This window comes from Erpetoichthys calabaricus, chromosome 6, assembly GCF_900747795.2.
Source record: "Erpetoichthys calabaricus chromosome 6, fErpCal1.3, whole genome shotgun sequence".
Taxonomy (NCBI): domain Eukaryota; kingdom Metazoa; phylum Chordata; class Cladistia; order Polypteriformes; family Polypteridae; genus Erpetoichthys; species Erpetoichthys calabaricus.
This window is the reverse complement of record NC_041399.2, coordinates 193,786,400-193,809,682: the sequence shown is the minus strand read 5'-3', so window position 1 is coordinate 193,809,682 and position 23,283 is coordinate 193,786,400. Positions and strand designations below refer to the sequence as shown.

At 38.3% G+C, this 23,283-nt stretch overlaps 1 protein-coding gene across 2 annotated transcripts in view; it reads left to right on the top strand.

The window, feature by feature from the left end:
- LOC114653141 (polymeric immunoglobulin receptor-like) overlaps positions 1 to 23,283 on the top strand; it is a 68,002-nt gene that overhangs the window by 4,491 nt on the left and 40,228 nt on the right. For both annotated transcript variants that reach the window (XM_051929204.1, XM_051929203.1), the window contains exons 2-3: positions 4,371 to 4,688; positions 15,852 to 16,181. In XM_051929204.1, coding sequence (XP_051785164.1) covers positions 4,371 to 4,688; positions 15,852 to 16,181 — 648 coding nt within the window. The remainder of the gene's footprint in view (positions 1 to 4,370; positions 4,689 to 15,851; positions 16,182 to 23,283) is intronic.

The window sequence follows — 23,283 nt, the reverse complement described above, 5'->3', positions numbered from 1 at the left end:
AGTGAAGGTGCAGCAGGATGGGTGTGATGTGTTCGCTGTTGCTGGTCCGTGTAAGGACTCTTGCAGCAGAGGTTTGAATCAACTGGAGCTGTGATAGAAAATTAGAAGGGGCACCTGCCAGTAGGGAGTTACAATAATCAGCGAGGGATGTGATAAAAGCATGGACAAGTTTCTCAGCATTAGAAAAGGAGAGGAATGAACGAACATGGGATAAGCTATGGAGGTGGAAGTAAGAAAGTTTCTTAATGAAACTACTTTTTCTGCTTGACCATGTCTCTTTGCCCTCTGACTGTCAGACTGCCATATACAGTATGCATTCACATTTCACCTAACATGTCACTAGCAAGTTTAGTCACATCATGCACTGCCTAAAACCTCTGCACTTATTTATGAGCTCTACCAAAAGGGTTTAGAAATGAGTGCAAAAGAGAAAGTGAATATCCATTATTGCCTGGGCAGAATATGCAGCGTTTTTGTAAAGCTGTAAGTAAAAAATCTGCACTCCATGAGTTGGCATAAGCTGCTTTGTGAAATTATGAACATGAAGAAATGGCAGACCTACTTTATTCTCCAGAACTGGCTCTATATGACTTGATCTGAACTGCTGCCTCTGTGAGGTACGCTGGGACAACAATAGATACATCAAGTCATCTTATAGAAAAGAAAAGGCTTTGCAAACATAAAACATTCTGGACAGTTCCATTTTACTTACTATATTGGAAATATTCAATAAATAGTTGATCACAAAATAAAACATATTGTGGTGTTCAAAGGGAATACTTTCAAAGATAAAACTTGTTTTTGATCGTTTATCTGGCAGTGGGTAACGCTGGTGCCTCACAGTTAGGAGACCCGGGTTCGCTTCCCAGGTCCTCCCTGCATGGAGTTTGTATGTTCTCCCCGTGTCTGTGTGGGTTTCCTCTGGGTGCTCCAGTTTCTTCCCACAGTCCAAAGACATGCAGGTTATGTGCATTGGCGATCCTAAATTGTCCCTAGTGTGTGCTTGGTGTGTGAGTGTGTGGGTGTGTGTGCTCTGTGGTGGGCTGGCGCCCTGCCCAGGGTTTGTTTCCTGCCTTGTGCCCTGTGTTGGCTGGGATTGGCTCCAGCAGACCCCCGTGACCCTGTAGTTAGGAGATAGCGGGTTGGATAATGGATGGATGGATGGGTAGTTTATCTGGTAACAGAAAACTCAAAACATTTTTTATCACCTCCCACGGTGTTCTTTTGTAGTTATTGCAGGCTTCTCTTCTGATTGCAACAACCTCTTTATCTCTCTTTCCCTCTGTAAGATGATCCCACAGGATTTGATTCCAGGACACACCTTAAACTCACAATGTCTGCCATCACATACAGATCCCTATATTCACTTCATTCTATCAGTGTAAAAATCTTTATTTTTCACTTTCTGTTCTTTTCTGATTCCACCTCCCAACAATTTGTTGTAAGATTTTAACATGCTTAGCTGTGCAAGATGCCTTTAAAAGAAGTGCTGTGTTAGGGCTTGACTACTAATGAGCATAAATATAGATTTCTTTAGTATGGTGGACAGAATGAAAAAATGTGTCATCCAATAAAAGAGGAAGTTGATGAGAAAAAGGCATTGTAAATTTAAGCATTTCTCACATCTTATTAAAAACAGAGGGCTGTTGAACAGGAACATCACGTGAATAACACTTCCAGTTGAAACATGCGTTCAGAAAGTAGCTGATGAGAAACCGCGCCCTTCAAGTGCAGGCTCAGAAGTTGTATGTGAGCATACTGAAATGTAATAAATGATGTTTTTAGTGATGTTTACAAAGTTTAGTACTGAAAAATATACTGTTCCAGTTTAACATAGTTTAAGGGTGGGATCTATGTCATTAGCTTTGTTTTCTATTGACACAACTTTGCATGAAGCCTTCCAAAGAAAAGAGCAAATCCAAAAACCCAGTGTGGGATGGCATATCAAGTAACTGAGAATATTATAAACTGGAAAGGACAGGTATCTCAGAAGTTCCCAGAGCAGACTGGCATTGTATGTAAAAAATAAAGATGTTGATGGACTATAATTCATGAAGACCAATCCTAAATCTTTATGGAACAAGCCATCCAATAGATGTGCCCCTCTTTAGGACTAAGGGGTTAAAAGACATGGAAGAAAAACATTAGAGCTTAAAAAAGAACATTGAACATGCTGCTTTTTGATAATACTCAACCATCGTTAAACTGGCTTCTGTAAAAAGACAAATTTCCTCCTGGGGCGGGAACTATCTAGCACTTAGTATCTAAACTGAAATAATACAATGTTCAATGCGATGGTAAATACAATACAATACAATAGTCTGGTAAATACGTCATGAGTAATGAAAACATAGTCTTGAACTTGCAGCATTAAATCTAATTATGTTATGAGGAGAATGTTGCTTTCAATTAATTATATGATGATCAACATCCTGTATGTGTGCACATGCTGCTACTTCTTGCGTTAGATAAGACATTACAGATTTAATGTAAAGCAGGCCTATATGAGATAGAAGATATAATTGAAGATATGAGTTAATAAGTGATGATACAATTTTAATTTTCACATAAGAGATCTGTAGATTTTCTGTACAATACTGATTCTCTCACCTTGGCTCCACATCATAGTGATGTCCCAAATTTGCTTCAGAATTATGTAGATAACACAACACCACACCAGTTCCTTTCAAAACCCTGTTAATAGCCTTCGAATGTATTCCAATGTCATTAAATTTGCTTGAGTAATCTTGTTTATTACTTCAAGACTTCTGAGGCTATCAAGGAGCACTATCTTTTGCTACCCACTCTCTATATGGCAGTTTTATTTCCTGTCTATTTCACTTACACGACCAAGCATCTAAACTATCACAGTATTATTTTTCCTTCTTTATTATTAGAACAATGCTATTTTTCATTCCGTCCTCCTTTGCCCTCATGCCACAGACAGACACATAAGGCATGCACTATAAAGCATTTTGAGTCCCTTTAACAATTATCATTCGCTGGGTAGACATCTGCATTAGTGACGTCTGTCAAGTTGTAGGTCAGATCATCTGCTAAATTCTCCTTTATCTTCCATGCCCCTTATAAACATCATTGCACAATTCTGGCTACACATGTCACACACATGTGCATGGGAGTCAGCCAAAAAGACCAAAAGAAGGTCATTCCACACCAGGCCAGGGGGTGGTGGGGTGCAGTAAACCTTCCTCTTTCATCTCTGCTGACCAGACACAGGAAATTCTGCCTGAGTCCGAAGAAGTCACTTCCGGTTCTGGTCTGAAGATGTCACTACCGGTTCCGGCCCCGGGGATGTCACTTCCGGTTCTGGCCCTGATGACATCACTTTCCCTGACCTGCCTTTAAAACCCGACATCTTCCCTCCGTTGATCAGTTCTGTTTTGGACTCAACACTTGTGCTTAACCCTCTCCCCTTTTGCAGCCAGGTTCAAGTATATGAGTGGCTGCCCCAAACCTTTTCCGTGTGTCGAGGCTATTCATTTCACACACAATTAGATTGATATTTCTTAGCAGCAAAGACCAAACAATGAAGTGGATCTTTTTTTTTAATTTCAGAAAGTTTACTTCTGTTGCTTTCCAGAATTTTCCACCATGTACAAATGTCTTTCAATTGACCATTTGACAATAAAAATGTCTAATTAATGTCATCAGTGGTTATTTATTATTGTATTATTGCATAAAGTAAATGTATGGTATTGCTAATGTACTTGACATGATGGCATTGTCACCTTTTAAAGCTTACACTGGGGTTTAAGACCTGCTCTTCTAGTCATGAATAGGTGTGGAGTTGCCCATCAATGAGCTAGAATCTTCTTGAAGCCTGCTACATGTCTAGGGACTAGGGCAATCTACTTATGAATGTGTGATGGAAAAACAGTGTGAATAAAACAAATGGATGAGTGGATATTGTTAATATCATTGTTTATTACCAATTATTTACATATAAAGAAAATGTATATATTACAGTGGTGCACCATTAATTAAATTAACCTATAAATGAGTATCAATATTTCTAAAATATGCGTAATAATGATACTACTTTTCTGTTTTTTCACCTGTATTATTATCATTCTTTAATTTAATATTATTTATTGTATCAGTATGCTGCTGCTGAAGAATGTGAATTTCCCATTGGGATTAATAAAGTATCTATCTATCTATCTATCTATCTATCTATCTATCTATCTATCTATCTATCTATCTATCTATCTATCTATCTATCTATCTATCTATCTATCTATCTATCTATCTATCTATCTATCTATCTATCTATCTATCTATCTACTATACAAATAATTACAATAACAACCATGCATTTGTCTCACCCCAGTTCTGTCTTTTCTTTGCAGGTGACTGTGTTCTGAGAGCAATCAATAGCTACATTTCTGGCTTTGAAAGACAATCAGTCAGTGTCAAGTGCGCCTATGACCAAGGATATGCAGGCTATGTTAAATACTGGTGCCGAGGAGAAGACTGGGACAATTGTGAAACAGTGCAACAAAGTGATTCTCAAAGCCAAGGCAATAAAATTGTTATTAATGACTTTCGGGGTGTGTTCACAGTGACAATTAACAGTCTGGAGAAATCTGATGCGGGCACCTACTGGTGTGCAATTCAAAGATGGGGATATGATTATAACGCTCATCTACAGCTTGAAGTTAAAGAAGGTAAGATCAAGTTAACATACTAGATTTTTATTAGTGAATAATACAGATTTGACAATTTTGTAAGGGTGACCCAACCTATATTCAATATGGCGGTCTAATTTGTACCAAAGCAAAATATTATAGCCTCAATATACTTTTTGAATTTTTTTTTTTTTCTTGAATTTAATTTGAAGCAAATAACATTCCAATTTCAATCAAGTCAAACTTAACCATTCAACTCCCACCCAAGAGAAAGAGAGGAGAGCCAACAACCAGAGCAAATCTTTAAAAGCAGCAAGGAAGGGAGAGTATCCTTATATCCCAATCTAGAAGTTTATTCTAAAATGTTATTGATTATCCTGTCATATTTTAGAAAAGCTTTGAACAGATCCTTTCAGTGAGAATTTGATTTTTTTCCAATTTCAAATAGAATAGAACATCATTTATCCACTTACACAAAAGAAGTTGGGTGGGATTCTTCCACTTGAGCAAGATAAGTCTACAAGCTAGTAGTGAGGTTAAGACAATTACAGTTTGTTTATCCTTCTCCATTTTAAGCCCATCTGGGTTTACACCAAACACAGTTGATAACCTCCTTAGTATTACATTTTTTCTTGAAAAAACATGCAAAAATCGTTATACAGTGGAACCTCTAGATACGAGTTTAATTCGTTCCAGCACTGAGCTTGTATAGCGAATTTCTCGCATCTTGAACAAACGTCCCCATTGAAAATAATGGAAATCCAGTTAATCCGTTCCGCATCCCAAATATATTAACATAAAAATCAATTTTCCTAACAAATAACACTGATAAATTATATATACTGTAGTCTACCTTTAATAAATAACACTGGTAAATAATATAACTGATTATTAAAAGAATCAAAACAGGTGTCCAAAGTGCAGTAGAGCATTCAATAAATCTTTAAATAAATAATCCTTAAAACAGTTGTGAAGTGGAGGTTTAAAATACACAAGAATAACAATCCTTTAACACGAGGTTAAAACGTCAACAGGAAGCAGTCTTCAAAAAACAGATGACAATCCCTGGTGCTTCTTCTCTGTTAGCGTCTCACCTGCTTCTCCCATGCGGGCTCTGCAACAGGCGAGACACTTAATGCAGCTGACCTTGTCTACACCGTCCTGCTTCAGCTGTTAGGTATGAGGGGCCAAACAGGCCAAAAATCATATATTTTTGTACGTAAAGTATTGGTTTACGCATGAACATTATTGGTTTATGGATGATTACTATCGGTTTGCGTGCATACTTAATTGGTTTGCGTGCAAACAATACTGGTTTCCTTCATATGAACCATATTGGTTCGTGTCCGTATATTATCGGTTTGTGCGTGAACTATATCCATTTGTATATGCATAGCACTGGTTTGCATATGAACTATACTGAATTGAACTTTATTACTGGTTCACGTGCGTTTGCTATCGGTTTGTGAGGGAATTGCATTGGTTTGCGTGCGTATGCAATCGGTTTGCGTATCAACTATATTGGTTTGTGTTCGTATACTACTGGTTTGCTTACGTATAGCACTGGTTTTTCATATGCACTATACTGGTTTCACGTGGGTAATATATCGGTTTCGCATATGAACGCTATTGGTTTTGCGTATGCACTACATTGAGTCCTTGTCAGTCTTCTACCGGTTTTATGTGTGCGTACTATGCCGGCTTTGTGAAAGTAACATGCTGGATTTATGTGTGCACTATATCGGTTTTGCGTATGAAACATACTGGTTTGCAAACGCACACTATCGGAATGTTGTGTATGAACTATATCGGTTCTGCGTGCGAACTATATTGGTTGTTCACGTGATCTTCAGTGGAAATGGGCGGGGCAAGAAACAGGAACTCAGGGGCCGGTAGTGTCATGGAGCGTGTAGAGCAGCTGACAGGAGACAGATCTGGGCTTACTTTAAACAGCGCCGTATTTTTTTCCACACGATAGGTTTGGGAAAGGACTTGGTGGTAATTATTACTATTTAATAGAATCAGCCATTGAGTGTGTAATGAACACAAAGCTGAAGTTAAGTACGTATTTGGTCGTCTTTTTATTCACTTCCAGCTACATGCTCGCTTGCAACCCGCGACTGTACTTTTTCACACAGCTTTTGCAAACTAGTTACTTATTCTAAAGGCAAAATATTCTACATTTACGACTGACGCCTTTATCCAGTATAACATTTAGTTACTACTGGTTACATTTCTGATGCCCAGCGATCCCGCACCGTGCTGCCTAGACAGGTGAAGTGACATGCTCATAGTCACACAGTGTCACTATCAGGACTTGAACCGACAAATGTAGGGTTTAGAGGACAAAGCCCTAACCACAATGCCCCACTGCTTGCACATCTGCAACGTGCATATTAGTTGACATGATATGATCGTGTCCATTCTTTGAAAAGCTAAATGTTCCATATTTAGGACCAGTATATGTGAGTTACATCATATTGGGCCACCTTACCTTTCACAGTTTTGTGACAAGGCATATGCGTTTTTTAAGATGCAGCCGATTTTTGCCCTGCCAGGTACGAGTACCTGCGTATTTCCACTCCAATATCTGATAAATAGGATTTACTGTGCTATCATGGGCACTGTAAAGTGTTAAATCACGTTCAGCCACCTTAATTTTCACAGTTTTGTGACAAGACAGATTCCTTTGTTAAATTAAAGTTGTGTTTAACATTTTTGACCTGTGCAGAACCAAAATGTGGAATATTTATTTTTTCAAATAATTGATCAGTTTGTAATGATTCTGATTAATGTACATGCTGTAGAATATTTTGCCATGCTGTTAGAATAAGAAGCTGGTGTGCAAAAGCTGTATGAATAAGTAGCTGACTGCAAGCATATACTGGATGTAGCTAGGATTGAATAAAAAGCCAGCAGAATGTGCACCTCACGTCAGCCCCGTGAATATTTCAGAATTATGGGAAAATACTGTTAAAAATAATAACCACCAAGCCCTTTCAGAAACAAACAGTGACATGCAAAAGTATTCAATCACTTTAAAAGTCATCCTAATTTTCTGTATGACAAACAGATTTTTCCACGTTTATTTATTCATTCTTTTTAATGTGAACTCTTGTGCTGTAACAATACATTTCTAAATAAACCATTTTCTGTAGATATTTAACTGAAGAAGAAAAACTCCAAAGTTGATGTTTGCATTAAGTATTCAAGCCCAACACATTCATACTTTGTCAAGAACCCTTTTGCTGCCGTAACAGCCTTCGTTCTTTTGTAAGTAGGCCCCAGTTCTGCACACTGCTCAGGAGTGATTCTGCCCCTTTCTTCTTGGCAGGATTTCTAGAGACCCTCTATGTCGGTGAGATGGCACCTCTGAACAGCAGTTTTCAAACAGTGCCACAGATTCTCAACAGGGTTATGCTTAGGGCTTTGACTTGGCCACTCCAAAACATTCACCTTTCTGTTTTTGAGCTATCCCAGTGTCACATTGTCCTAATGCTTAAGGTCATTATCATGTTGAAAGATGAATCTTCTCCTGAGCTTTCATAGCAGACTGGAACAAGTTCTCTTGCAAAATTGTGCAGTATATGTGTCCATCCATTGTCCCTTCAACTCTGACAAGATTCTCAGACCCAGCACATGAAAAACATCCCCATAGCATGAGACTGCCACCACCATATTCCACTGTAGGAATGTTGTTTCTTGAGGCCTGGGCAATGTTAGTGTTACACTTCACATACCTCTTACGTCTGTCCAAAAACTTCTGTTTTGGTCTCATATGACCATAAAACCTTCTCCCACATTTTAACTGGGTCTTTCTCATGCTTTGTGGCAAACGCCATACATTGTTTTATGTGGACCTTCTTAAGGAATGGCTTCTTTCATGCTACTCTCCCATAGAAGCCTGTTTTATGGAGAACTCTTGAAATTGTGGACCCCAGCACCTTTACTCCAGCTAAAGATCATCGCAGACGTCTGAGAGTGACAGTTGGATTTCTAGTCGCCTCTCTCACCAGTTGATGTCTCACTCTGATGTTGAGTTTTGAGGGACAGCCTGTTCTAGTCAGAGTCTGTGTACTTTGATGAACCTTCCACTTTCTGGTGATGAATGCAACAGCGTGCAATGGGACATTCAAACTCTTTTGATATTTTTATAGTCATTCCCAGTCTTGTGCATTTCAATAACTTTGTTTCTCACATCAGTAGAATGCTCCTTTGTTTTCATTTTTGCAGTGACTGTCCACCAAAGATTACGGCCCTTACAAAGGGGGCTGTTTATATCCAGAGAGACAGAAAGGACTTACAAGTAGCACCTCATAATGTTTAATTATGACTGTTAAACGACTGTCACCTTTGTAATTAATTTGTCATTGGTGTAATGATGGAGCTTCCAAAGCACAGAGGGTTAAATACCTATGCAAACATTAACTTTGGAGTTTTTCTTCTTCAGTTAAACGTCTACAGAAAATGGTTTATTTTGTCTTTGGAAATGTTTTGTCACAGCATAAGAAAAATACTGAATGAATAAATGTGTATAAATCTTTTGTCTTGCAGAAAATTATGACTTTCAAGGGGATTGAATACTTTTGTATGCCACTTAATGTTTGTGAAAGGGCTTGGTGATGATTAACGTTTAACATCTGAAATGATCACGGGACTTAAGTTAGGTACACATTCAGGTGGCTTTTTATTCACTCCTAGCTACACATATGCTTGTAGTCAGCTACTTATTCACAAACCAGCTTCTTCTTCAATGTTAAGTGCATGGTAAAATATTATACAGCGTGTACATTAATCTGCAAACTGATACATTATTTGAAAGAATAAATATCCCAGATTTAGCTCTTGAACGGGTTGAAAATGTTACACTCAACTTTAACAAAGGAATCTGTCCTGGACAAGATTATATTATGTCAAATAATATACACATTGCAGATGTGCAAGCATTGGGGCATTGTGGTAAGGGCTTTGCCCTCTAAATCCTACATTTCTCGGTTAAAGTCCTGATAGTGACACTGTGTTACCATGAGCATGTCACTTCACCTGAATAGGCGGCACGGTGCGGGATCGCTGGGCATAAGAAATGTAACCAGTAGTAACTAAATGTTATACTGGATAAAGGCGTCAGTCGTAAATGTAGAATATTTTGCCTTTAGAATAAGTAACTAGCTTGCAAAAGCTGTGTGAAAAAGTACAGTCGCGGGTTGCAAGGGAGCATGTAGCTGGAAGCAAATAAAAAGACGACCAAATACGTACTTAACTTCAGCTTTGTGTTCATTACACACTCGATGGCAGATTCTATTAAATAGTAATAATTACCACCAAGTCCTTTCCCAAACCTATCGTGTGGAAAAAAATACTGCACTGTTTAAAGTAAACCCAGATCCGTCTCCTGTCAGCTTCTCTACACGCTCCATGACACTACCGGCCCCTGAGTTCCTGTTTCTTGCCCCGCCCATTTTCACTGAAGATCACGTGAACAATCAATATAGTTCGTACGCAGAACCGATATAGTTCATACACAGAGTTGCAATAGTGTTCGTTCGCAAACCAGTATGTTTCGTACGAGAAACCGACATGGAACACACATACAACCAATAGAGTTCAAGCGTAAAACCGATATGTTACCCACATGAAACCAGTATAACACGTGCATGAAACCAATATAGTGCATACACAAATCCATCGTTAGACCAGCACAGAACGCACGCCAATATAGTTCATACGCAAACCGATAACATACAACCGAAAACCAATGCAGTTCACTCACAAACCAATAACAAACGTACTGGAACCACTGATATACACACGCGAATCAATATAGTTCATATGCAAACCAGTACTATGCATATACAAACGGATATAGTTCACGCACAAACCGATAATATACGGACACGAACCAATATAGTTCATATGAATGAAACCAGTATTATACGCACGCAAACCAATTAAGTATGCACGCAAACCGATAGTAAATATTCATAAACCAATAGTGTTGATACGTAAACCAATAGATTACACACAGAAATATATGATTTATGGCCTGTTTGGCCCCTCATAACAGCCTGGCTCGTGGCTCGTTACGTGAGCCAATGCTCGTATTTAGATCTGAATTTTTCGCTCATACTTTCCTCGTATTTTGAATTTCTCGTATACAGAGGTGATCGTATCTCGAGGTTCCACTGTATTTTTTGGCTTGAAAAATGACATTTTTATTAAATCCCATCTTTCTACTGTAAAATATGTACAACCCAATGTCTTAGTTGGGTTAATAGTAACGTGATTTCTTGCGGATTTTCTTTCCAGACTGGTCTGCTTTTAAACAGCACACTGCACAGGTATGAGTGATGCAAGCATCACTTTTAGATTCATCAGAATCACTTTTGGTTTCACTGTTTCAATTTTACTGCCTTAAGACAGATTCACTTCGTCATCACTGCTGATGAGAGGCTCCTCAAAATCTCTGCTCATATCTCTGTCAAGAGAGTGCATTATGAGGCTAGAAGAAGACGTGTCTATACTGTTGCCCGAGTATCGCTAAGGACTAATGCTAATATAATTTTTATAGCCCGAGTAATTCCTCAGGACTAACGCTTATGCAAGACATGTCTATACAGTTGCCCGAGTGATACACAGGACTAATGCTGTTTTTACAGTCCGAGAGATGATCAGGTCTAATGCTAAGGAGGCTAATGGGTTAGGAGTGATTGTGACACCAAGGCTGTCTGACAGTCATTCAAACATTTTTGTCCAAAATTATGTTTATTTGGTGCACACCCAAAACATGTGGCCCAGTGAAGCTGGAGCTAGATTTTAACATTCATGAGTTGAATCTTGTCCTGGATACATTTTGGACAATTATAAACAGATAAATGTGCTCAAGAAAAGATTTTAAGTTGAATAATTGAGTGTTTTGCACATGTGGAACTAGACTGTATTCTATGCATGGGTGCCTTCCACTCCTTTTCTGAAATATTAAGTGGAAGGTCTTTTCCCCACAGTACCCTGGGATCTTTGAAAGGAAGGCACTTCAAAATGTTTTTATATATAGCAGAGATACTATTTGAGTCTTCAAGACTAATCAATACAGTATTCATCTGAAACAGAAATAGGCGGGAGGTGAGAGAAACTGGATAAGTTCAGTTTAGCAAAGTTTCTAATTTGAAAGTAGTGGAAAAATTGTGTCGATGAGGAGTTAATTTTGAAGCGTAATTGTTCATAGGATGCAAAGACATTATCTATGTACAAATCTATAAGTGTTTTCCATCCATCCATTTTCCAACCCGCTGAATCCGAACACAGGGTCACGGGGGTCAGCTGGAGCCAATCCCAGCCAACACAGGGCACAAGGCAGGAACCAATCCTGGGCATGGTGCCAACCCACCGCAGTATAAGTGTTTTAATCCCAGACATTTTCCAAATATGATTTTTTTTAAATTTTATTTTATTTGAAGAAATTAACATTGCATATAGGGAATCCATTCCCGGAATGAAACTGCTGTAATTCCCGGGAAAACGGGAACGGCCAAGCTCGCATATATAGCATGTAAAAATTGATCAAGAAATAACAGAGTAATAGTTGAAAATAATTAAGGAGGCGCCATTGCTGCAGCTTGCAAATCATCAGACAACAGCTTTGAACAGCAACTTGAAATTGCAATGTGTCAGTCTGTTGCATCCGCATTATCTGTGCCAAGAAACTTGCCATCACAGAATGATGACAAGTAACTGGATGCATCAGTAAAAGCTGAAATGGTGGTGTTTGAGAGCAACGGCAAGCGCGAGCATTGTTTAGAACAAGTGTATCAGTATTTGATGACTGTGCCGCCTACTTCAGTGGAGGCAGAGCGTGCTTTCTCAGCGGCTGTCGCACTTCTGCACGAATGTGCGTTCTTGCCTGGATGACCGCACGCTGGACACGTTAATAATAATAATTTATTACATTTATATAGCGTTTTTCTCAGTACTCAAAGCGCTATCCACACAGGGAGGAACCAGGAAGCGAATCCACAATCTTCCACAGTCTCTTTACTGCAAAGCAGCAGCACTACCACTGCGCCACCTGTGAGGATGTTGTGCTTCCAATGCTCTTATTACCACAGCTAAAGATAAATGTATTTCTATGACAGCATGAACTGCTTGTAGATAAGGTTAGTCTTTTATTTGTGTCAACATATTGCAGTAGATTTATTAAAAATAAGTGTCGGTTGTTCTAAAACCGTTCACATGTGAGATGCCCGTGCACTGTGTCATGCCCGGGAGCCCGGGATTCCCAGGAATGAAATGCGGAATTCCCGAATTCCCAGGAATGGATAAACCCATCCGGGAATGGATTCCCTAATTGCATACAATCAAGTTGAACTTATACAACAAATGAGTTCATAAAACTAGGAAAACAATACTGAAAAGAAAAAAGACAACAAAATAGCAGATATTTAAAAAAAGGAAAGCAACAAAGCAGAATTCAGGCCCCACCCAAGCCCCAGTATACTTTAATAGCTCAGATTTTCAATAAAAATTGTGAAGCAGCTATTTTTCCCTCCCACTTGCAGAGAACACATGAGGGTTGGTGGCAGGATTGGCACTCTGGCCACTGTAAAAAACCTCACACTAGTGTGGTGTTGTGGTGTCACCCATTGCATGGCTGCACTCAGGAACTGATTTGGCATCCTGAGGTCATTCCTCGTGTGGTGGGTGCAGCAACGCGCTGTATCAGTGCATGCTCCCAACCTTTCTTTCTCTTTCTCTCTCTCTCTCAATTTGTGTTTATTTAGTTTGAATTCATTTTACTGTCACATGTACAGAGTACAGTAAAATTCTTTCTTCTTAAAATAGGCTTGGGATGAAACACGTGACACCTGAGCTCTTGAAAGGGGGCTCAGAATTCAGTCAAAAAGATACAGACACCACAGTATCAAGTAATCACATGAAGTCATTGTGAGAGGTTAACATATATCTTGCAATATGAATGTTATTTCAGAGAGAAAAGAGAAGACTAGACTGGCTTTTCAAGTAACCACAGACCCTGCCACAGGCACTGGGAAAAATGTTTAGCCTGCTGAAAAATTTCAGCCTCTTCTTTTGTTCAAGAAATCACTTATTCCTTTTCCTCTGTAGCTTAATATATCTTCTTATATAATACGCTACCATGGCTGTCCATTTGTCTGTCCAGGATTTTAAGTCACCTGTAGCTTGTAAACCGTTTGACCTATTGACCTGAAATTTGGTACACATATACAATTTGACGTCGGCTATCCGCTTTCGGTGTGATGATATTTATTACCTTTTATTTTTATTTTATTTTATTGTAGAATCAACTCTCGGCAGCAGGGCAGCAGTGCGGCGCATGCGTACAGGCGACATTCTCTTCCCTAGCCCCTTCGCCGTCACTTCCTCTACCTCTTCATATCTTAAATCATTCATGAGGTAGATTGAACACTTAAGTGCCAGCTTAAGTGAAAAATTAAGAAAAACGTACTAAGTAATTGCAACACAATGACTTAATCAGTTTTAACGTGAAAAGATGCCGACGGAAGAAGAGAGAGCGGGCCGCTAGGGTGGAGAAAAGAAGAGCTGCTCAGGAAACAGCAAGCGCATCAACCTCTGAGCAAACAAATGCTAAAGAGTAGGAAACCTATAAGTCAAGTGTATTGACTGCACGTTATCGTGCAGTCCGCCGTAACTGGTTATGCATATATTATGTATAGGTTCATACATAGGTATACATGCACTATGTTACCAAAAGTCCATTAATACCTTACTGGCACCCCTATATGAGCTGGTTTGACATCCCTTCCCAAACCAAGCATTGTGTTGGCATCTGCCAAACCTAAATTCATCTATCAGACTGCCAGAGAGTGAAGCATCCTTTACCACTCCAAAGAGCACGTTTCCACCCAAGCCAAAAGGCGGCATACTTTACACCACTCCAGCCAGACATTAACATTACACATAGTGATATTAAGTTTGTGTGCAGCTTCTCAGTCAGGGAAGCCCATTTCATCAAGTTCTTGAGCTGATGCTGCTTTCAGAAGTCTGAAACTCTGCTGTGAGTGAGTCAACAGAGGATAGGTGCTTTTTACATGCTATGTGCTTCAGCACTCAGTGGCCACCCTCTTTAAGTTTACATAGTCTACCACTTCATAGCTAGGCTGTTATTGCTCCTCGATGCCTGCATTTCATAATGACAACACAGTTAACCAGAGCAGTTCTATAAGAGTAGATTTTTCACATACTGATTTATGGTAAAGTTGGCACCCATTGACAGTGCCCCATTTAAAGTCACTGAGTTCTCCAGTACAATCCTTTCTACTGCTAATGTTTTGTCAGTGGAGAGTGCATAGCTATGTGCTTGAGTTTATGCACCTGTTACTACTGGTTGTGGTCAAAACACCTGAACTCAATAATTTGGAGGGGTGTCCACATAGGCTACAAGATTGGGGGGACCAAAAAAGCTGCTAGAGAGAGCTCCATAGTGACAGTCATACTACTGTTGAAGCATCCAGACTTACCCCGGAAATACGTCATAGGTCTGTCAGCAGGGGAGAATGTGTAAACTTCAGACAGATAATGTCCAGGCATAGAATTTGAACCCAGGACACTGGGGTTGCAAGACTGCCCGCTGTGCCACCATGCTGGCCTAAATATACAATATATGTTTTAATCTATAAAGATTCCCTGGAAAATAGGCAATACAACAAAATATACAACATAAGGCACTATAAATACAGTAGGCAAATGTAGTTAAAAAGACCAAACAAAAGACTTAAAGCTAAGAAACAGGCAAAAACGTCACTAAATGAAGCAAGAAGCCCTGTACTACAACAAGGAAGCCAGACTTGACTGATTTTTACTTTTGCAAATGCCTGGTAATGCAGCCCTTCATAAATTCCATAATTAGTTTTGCGAATTTACAGATTTCAATTAGCATTGTCAAATAACACTTAAAAGTAGTGGACAACAGCAGATCCCTGGCTGCGTATTCCTACGTTTTGTGTGCAGTACAGAAAATGTTAACAAAAAGACACACGGCATTCAGCCAAGCATATAGCTTCCATTGGAACATCACGTTAGATATCTGTGAGTTAAGGTAAGTAGCTGGATATTCAGTTAACTACAGAGACAAGCACTGGACAAGTTCTTCATGTCTGAATGCTAGGTATGGTGGACGTATGAAATGTTTCTCCTTTTTTGTTTTTGCAGGTGTCTCCACTCTGTCAGTGAGAAATAGTGCCATCTCAGGTTTTGAAGGACAAGCAGCCAGCATGCAATGTTCCTATAATATGGGATACTCAACCTTTGTTAAGTATTTCTGCAGAGGAGACAGGAGTTGGAATTGTGAAATAATGCGTAAAACCAGCCAGAGTCAAAAAAATGGAGATAAATTTTTTCTCACTGATGATAAAACCCGTGGAGTTTTCACAATGACTATCAATAGACTGGAGAAATCAGACGTGGGCTCATACTGGTGTGGCATCGAAAAGCTGGGCCACAACAATCAGTATGCTGTGGTGAGACTTGATGTTAAGAAAGGTATGTTTGTTAAAGAGTCTTCGCTAACATCGTGAGATAGTTACGTTTGCTTCCAGAAAGAGATGCAAGTTCACTCTTGACCAATTAATCGAAAAATGTAAACTGGTTTCACACTGTCAACATATAATATGTTCTTCCAGGGACTCCAGGGATGTTTAATAAGATAGGAAGAATTATTAAATTTATATTTTTAGTTGATATAAAAAGAAATTCTGATTTACTGTAAATAATATTCCTGCATTTGACTAAAGCTTGGGACTCATAATTTCTGCTTTTGGAAACTCAGAATTACTACTCAAGAATTTGGGCATGGTCTGTAAAGTCTAAGTATGTCTGACTTCAGATTATGACCTTAATCCACCATGATCAGGAAGTACAGAAATTCTTTATATGTTTAATTTGTTTATTAGAGTAAATCACTGTATATTCAGAAGGTAAATGTTAACATTACCAGAATGAGCAGTGACAGACAAACCAATGTTAGCTTGATATGAGCTACTGTTCGTACATTGTGCTCAATGGTTGGTTTGTGCAGTTTTTTGCACAAGTGGCGCAGTGGTAGTGCTGCTGCTTTGCAGTAAGGGGATTGTGGGTTCATCTTCTGGGTCCTCCCTGTGTGGAGAGCACTTTGAGTAGTGAGAAAAGCGCTATATAAATGTGAAGAGTTATTAAAGAATTATTATTTTTTAATTACAGCTTCCAAGCAGAAGGAATACAATTTATCAGGTCCAATACCATAAAATCTTTTATAGACATAACATACTTTTTGTGTCTTTCTTGCTCATCAGTTTCTCCTTCAATCTGGACTGTGAAACCATTAGCGTTTGTTGCTGAGACACCAGCCTTCATCCAACAACTCCAGGAAAACCAGTGATTTATGTAAATGCTGCTTGCTTTAACAATGCCTCATGTGGAGTTGTCAGCAAATGTACAAACCTGTGTATACCTTGTAAGGACATTTAAAGGTTTGTGCAAAATTTGAGAAATGGTTGGTTGTGACATACCCGAATCATTGTTGTTGCAAAGCTGAAATTTCCCTGTGGCCAAAAAATGGAACGTTATCAACACTATTATTTTGGCTGCCAGCACATGGCTCCCCTGCATAGACAGAGCAATGAGATAACATACAAGATATTCTACAAATATTATTCCATCTCTGTCAAATGAGTTCATTCATTACCAAAACGTTCCCCCTTTCCTGGAGGGATCTTTGCCTTAACACTGTTTTCTGGCAGGTCCTAGAAAGTCAGTAAGGACAGCTCATGAGCTCTCCTAAATCCTGGTGAATTTAGAAGTAGTTTCCTAAATTAGGAAAACTGATTAAATATTATTACTCCTATGCCTAAGAATAGGACTCAATTTGCATCACTTTGAGATATTTGAGCCTGTTAGGGCCCTTTTTCCACTCTGAGTTGCTTGATAAATACAGGCACAGGTGAAAATACAACATTCTTAAACTTCTTAAACCCAATTCAGGGTCATGGGGTACTAAGGACTATCCTAGCAGTACCAGGCACAAGGCTGGGAAAAAAACTCTGAACAGGACACCAGTCCAGCAGATGGCTCACTCACACAATGGACAATTTAGACTTCACAATTTAGATCCTAACCCATGTACATATGGAGATGTGAAAGGAACACCAGAGTACCAAGACGAGAACACATACTGACAAAGGGAGACTGTATAAACTCCACACAAGCAACGTCTAGGCATATGATCTAAAGTTTGGAAAATGGATCACAACTTCGATCATGTTTGATTTAAAGCCAATACCAATCACCAATTTCATGTTACTGGATCAGCCGTTTCCAATACCGACTCCAAACTTTTATTTCTTTATTCCTTTAAAAAACTTTTTACACTAAGCTCCTGCCTAACAAGAAGCATTAAATTATTATGTCCTATTTTAAAGTGTTAACTTTGGTATTTTTATAATCTATAATAATAAAAGGCAAAGCCCTCACTGACTGACTGACTGACTCACTGACTGACTGACTCACTCATCACTAATTCTCCAACTTCCCGTGTAGGTGGAAGGCTGAAATTTGGCAGGCTCGTTCCTTACAGCTTACTTACAAAAGTTAGGCAGGTTTCATTTCGAAATTCAAAGCGTAATGGTCATAACTGGAACATATTTTTTGTCCATACACTGTAATGGAGGAGGCGGAGTCACGTATCGCGTCATCACGCCTCCTACGTAATCACGTGAACTAAAAACAAGGAAGACATTTACAGCACGAGTCACACGCGGGAACGAAGGTAAATGACGTTAATTTTTGACTGTCTTTTAATACTGTGTAAGCATACATATTAACACATGTGCAATTAAACGTGTGCATTTACGGGGTGATTTCTCAGGCTTAAAAGCTCACCTTTTATCAAACGCGGGAACAAAGGTAACTGACGTTGTTCACTGTCTTTTAATACTGTGTAACCATACATATTAACACATGTCCAATTAAACGTGTGCATTTACGGGGTGATTTCTCAGGCTTAAAAGCTCGCCTTTTACTGAAAAGGTAAATGCAAAACTATTTTCAATCAGTTTATTGAAACGTTCCCGTTAAGGATTGCAATAACATATTCGCGAGATAAAAGAACGAAGTAGGGGGAAATGGATTAACAGCCGCAAACAGCGAAGAGCAAAAAATTAATTAAACAATTGAGAACGGAGCGAGTTAAGCATACAAGCATGTTCATAAGGGAAACAAAGCACGGTGTAAAACGTAAGTTTAAATTAAGTTTATAGAAACGCTCCCGCTGCGGATTGCAATAACATATTCGCGAGATAAAAGTTTAATGAGAAGACACGAGGTATAAACGAACCACACGCCGTGGCGCAACGTTAGGGGCAACAGTTTCAACCATTCTATGATCTGCTTCTCGCAACTGAAAGACGGCACATGGCGGATGTTAGCCGACTTGCTGACCGCAACGTTAGGGGCTTCAACTATGGCGCTGACGCCACATCTCAGTGCCAACACTTTGCAGACTGTACTTAAAAGACACGCCCTCCTCACTGGACAGTTAAAAACACCAATCAAACTAACGATGACATCAAGTATTACCCAATCAAAACTAGGAAAGGAGGCATCTTCATAAAATGCGTGTGGGATGATTTGCATGAGACGCTGCTTTAAAAAAAAAATTATAAAAAAAATACGGGATAAATCCCGTCCAGTATTGATTCAAAACGGGACGCGCAATTTCATTCTCAAACACGGCACGATTCCGTATTTTAAAGGACGGGTGGCAACCCTACAGTGCCAGGTAACCACCCATACAATCAGATTGTGATTCACACTAGGAATGCAATGAATGTAATTACCCCGATCTACATACAAGGCGAAAGTCTTGCAACATTCAAAGATGATGGTTTGGGATAAGTACACCATACAACATAAAAGAGCTTATGAAGCCTTGAACCGAAAAAAGCAAGATCTCAGAGATCGTAAAAAAAAAAATAGGAGGTAATGTCGTTTTACTCGCTGTAGATTTTAGTCAAACATTACCAGTTATTCCACGAGGGAGACCAGCAGATGAACTCAACGCGTGTTTAAAATCCATGCTTCTCCCACGCTCTGTTATATGTCGCGTGTTCTCGGGTAGGTGCACCAAAAAATTTATACATTTAAGCATGTAATGGGCAAACAAAAAATGAGGTATACCCGAAGGCACTGCAGTAGTACTTAATGTAACTTTACTTCTTAAATGTTAATGTTTTACTGTTTAATAATTTATACGCTTCTTATATGTTGTTCAAATTCTTTTATCAAAATACCACTGACAGCGCAATGCACGATAACATGGAGTGAATACACCATACGCATCCGCCCACGGCTGCCCTGCTGTGCGCAGATAGGAGTTGATTCTACAATAAAATAAAATAAAGATAAAAAGAGTAAAACAATCATCACCCATAAAGCGTGTGTGTGTGTACATATGTGTATATATATATGTTGATATGTGGATGTGTATATGTATATATATATATATATATATATATATATATATATATATATATATATATATATATATGTAGATATGTATATATATGTGTATATGTATATATATATATATATGTTTATATGTGTGTGTGTGTATTTTATATATATAAAACACAGCAACACTCATAACAATGACAACACAATTACATTGACAATCATGTTACGTTATTTTTAAAATGTTTCCTTTTTTTTTCATAACCTCTTTAACACACTACTTCTCCGCTGCGAAGCACGGGTATTTTGCTAGTTAAACTATAGACCACAAGTGTAACTGTTCATTTTTTATTAACAAAATGAAGTTATGTAGGCTTATTGTTCAATGACCATAAAATACTGAAATAAATACAATTTCCTTAAAATAAATGCTTTAACTAATAAAATATGTGCAAAAATATTTATCCACAATATATATGCATAAAAGAAAATGAAATGCTTACAAACTGTCATGTTGTTATTTTTTTCTGTAATATACACATCTGAGAGAAAGCTTAACTATAAATTGTAGTTTTCACCATTTCAAAGTCAAAGTCAAAGCAAACTTTATTGTCATCTTAACCATATACTAGTACAGGGGTGGGCAAATTCATTCCTGGAGGGCCGCAGTGGCTGCGGGTTTTTGTTCCAACCCAGTTGCTTAATTAGAAAACAATCCTTGCCAATAATTACATTTCATGGCTTTTTAGTGCTTTAACTCTGCTATGTCAAGTCATTCTCATATCCTTGATTTTATTTTCCATTCTAAGGATATCATCCAAATACTCTGAAGTGTAAAACGGATGAGTAATTCTCAATCCTTCACTTTTTTCTCTTCTCTTTCCTTCCAAGTATTTAATTAAACCAAATAGTGCACAATAAATACACACAGGTGTAAAGGGTAACAAGCAAAATGGATAACTGCTGGTTTCTTTTGTCATTTGCATCTTATTGCTAATAAGGAGCAATTAAAAACCAAGAATGCAGCTGTTTAAGACTTAAATAAGCAATAAGGGTTCAAAATCTTAACTAGGGAGATAACTAAAATGAAGCAGAAGTGTTACTTGACAAATAAGTGCTTGTTATTAAGCAACTGGGTTGGAACAAAAACCTGCAGCCACTGCGGCCCTCCAGGAATGAATTTGCCCACCCCTGTACTAGTATACAGATGAAATTGTGAAGCTCAGGGTCCACAGTGTAACAACATGAAGTGCAAATAATAAATTAAAAATAAATTACAAATAGAATTAAAATTAAAATTTAAAATTAAAACACAAACAAGACAAGACAAAGAAGTAGCAGCAATATTGACGTGTAAAGGTGAAAAATGGCGGTGCCCGTGCAGGCTGCGGCTTACAGAGCTCCCGAGTCCACGTGTTTAGTGTTAATCTTTGTTCGCCATTTACTTCTCTAACAAAAATCTAAACTTAAAATTGATATACTTTATTAGGTACCCCTAGTTAACTGCTTGTTAACATAAATATCAATAGCATCTCAAAGCATTGAGGCATGTAGACATTGTCAAGATGATCTGCTGAAGTTCAAACCGAGCATCAGAATGGAGAAGAAAGGTGATTTAAGTGACTTTGAATGTGGCTTTGGTTGCTGGTGCCAGATGGGCTAGTCTGAGTACTTCACAAACTGCTAATCTATTGGAATTTTGAATTCTTCTTTATCTTTTATTTTTCCAATTAAAACTTTAAGCTGCCTCACTTAACACAAACTCACTCACCTTCCAAACTCAAATAGTGTCCCATTTTATTTAAAGTTCAAAATAAAAAGGTTAGAATTCATTAAAGAAACTTTTCTTGCCGTTTGTCAAATTGCACAGGACGACCCCCAATGCCCTTTTCTCAGTTTATTACTTCACTTTGTTTAACGTAAAGGCTAATATTCCAATCACCTCTCACTCTCTTGTAAAAGAAGTCTTGACTTGCTGCTCTTTGTTTACACTACAGGAAATTTGCTGCAAACAAAAAAAAATGAAGAAAATGCGCACTGGCTTAATTACCTTAATAACTCGCATATAGGAGCACTACAACTAAATCAATGTAAAGCATTGAAAAACAGGGGCTGAAAAGATCGTCTTTTGTGATCGGACAATTTACCACTGATCAAGTCTTTTGTAATGAAAAGCAGCCGAGGACAGTTCACATTTCGAGTCCTCCCTGTGTGGAGTTTGAATGGTTTTCCCACCGTGTTCAAAGACATGCAGGTTTGGTGATGCTAAAATGTCCCTAGTGTATGTGCGTATGTGCATCAGTATGTGATGGACTGGCATCCTGCACAGGGTCTGTTCCTGCCCTGCACACTATGCTTGCTGAGACAGGCTCCAGGGCCTCCATGACTCCTGTTCAATATTATGTGCATTTAGAAAATACTATGGTATGGTATGGTATTGCATACACAAAAGAACAAAAAAGTTTAGCCATTCTCCCAATTGTATTCCCTTTACATGTTCAATATTGAGTACAAGAATTTCTAGCCACAACAGTCTCCTCAGCATCACAACACCAGCAGTCACATTTCACCCCAACAACTTAAAAAGTCAATAAAAAGCAACTCAAAAAATGCAGGAACGTATTTGGTACTGGTTATGCTAGTTAGATAGCTAATTCCAAATAAATTTGTGACAGATACTGCAAAAGCAAATTAAAAAGGTAAAAACTCTTTAATCTGACTTTATGTTTTCTTGCTGGCTATTACACCACATCAAACAAATCAATAGCCATGTGTTTAGATTTCTCCTGTTTGCTTTGATTGCTTAAATTAATTTCTTTATACAAATGTAATTCTTGCTTTTTTTAAGTAAGTAAGTGCTTGACAGGGTCCATTAGGTTAGGTTTTACAAAAATGTGCTAACATTCTCAACTGTTCACCTTAATCTTACAATAACTGCCAAGAAAAAAGCAATACACATTATTTCAGTTCCGTTTTCATTGCCCAATTGAGATATTTTTGCTTGGAACCACAGTAAGCAACTATAATTTTCACTGTCATCCACAGATGGTGAGCAAGCGTTGAAAGTATCTCTATTTGCACTAAAAAATTAAGTTATTTATTTCCCCTTAGTTTCTTTACATTAAAGTAACTCAAAGGTTCAAAAAAATTCTTTATTGAA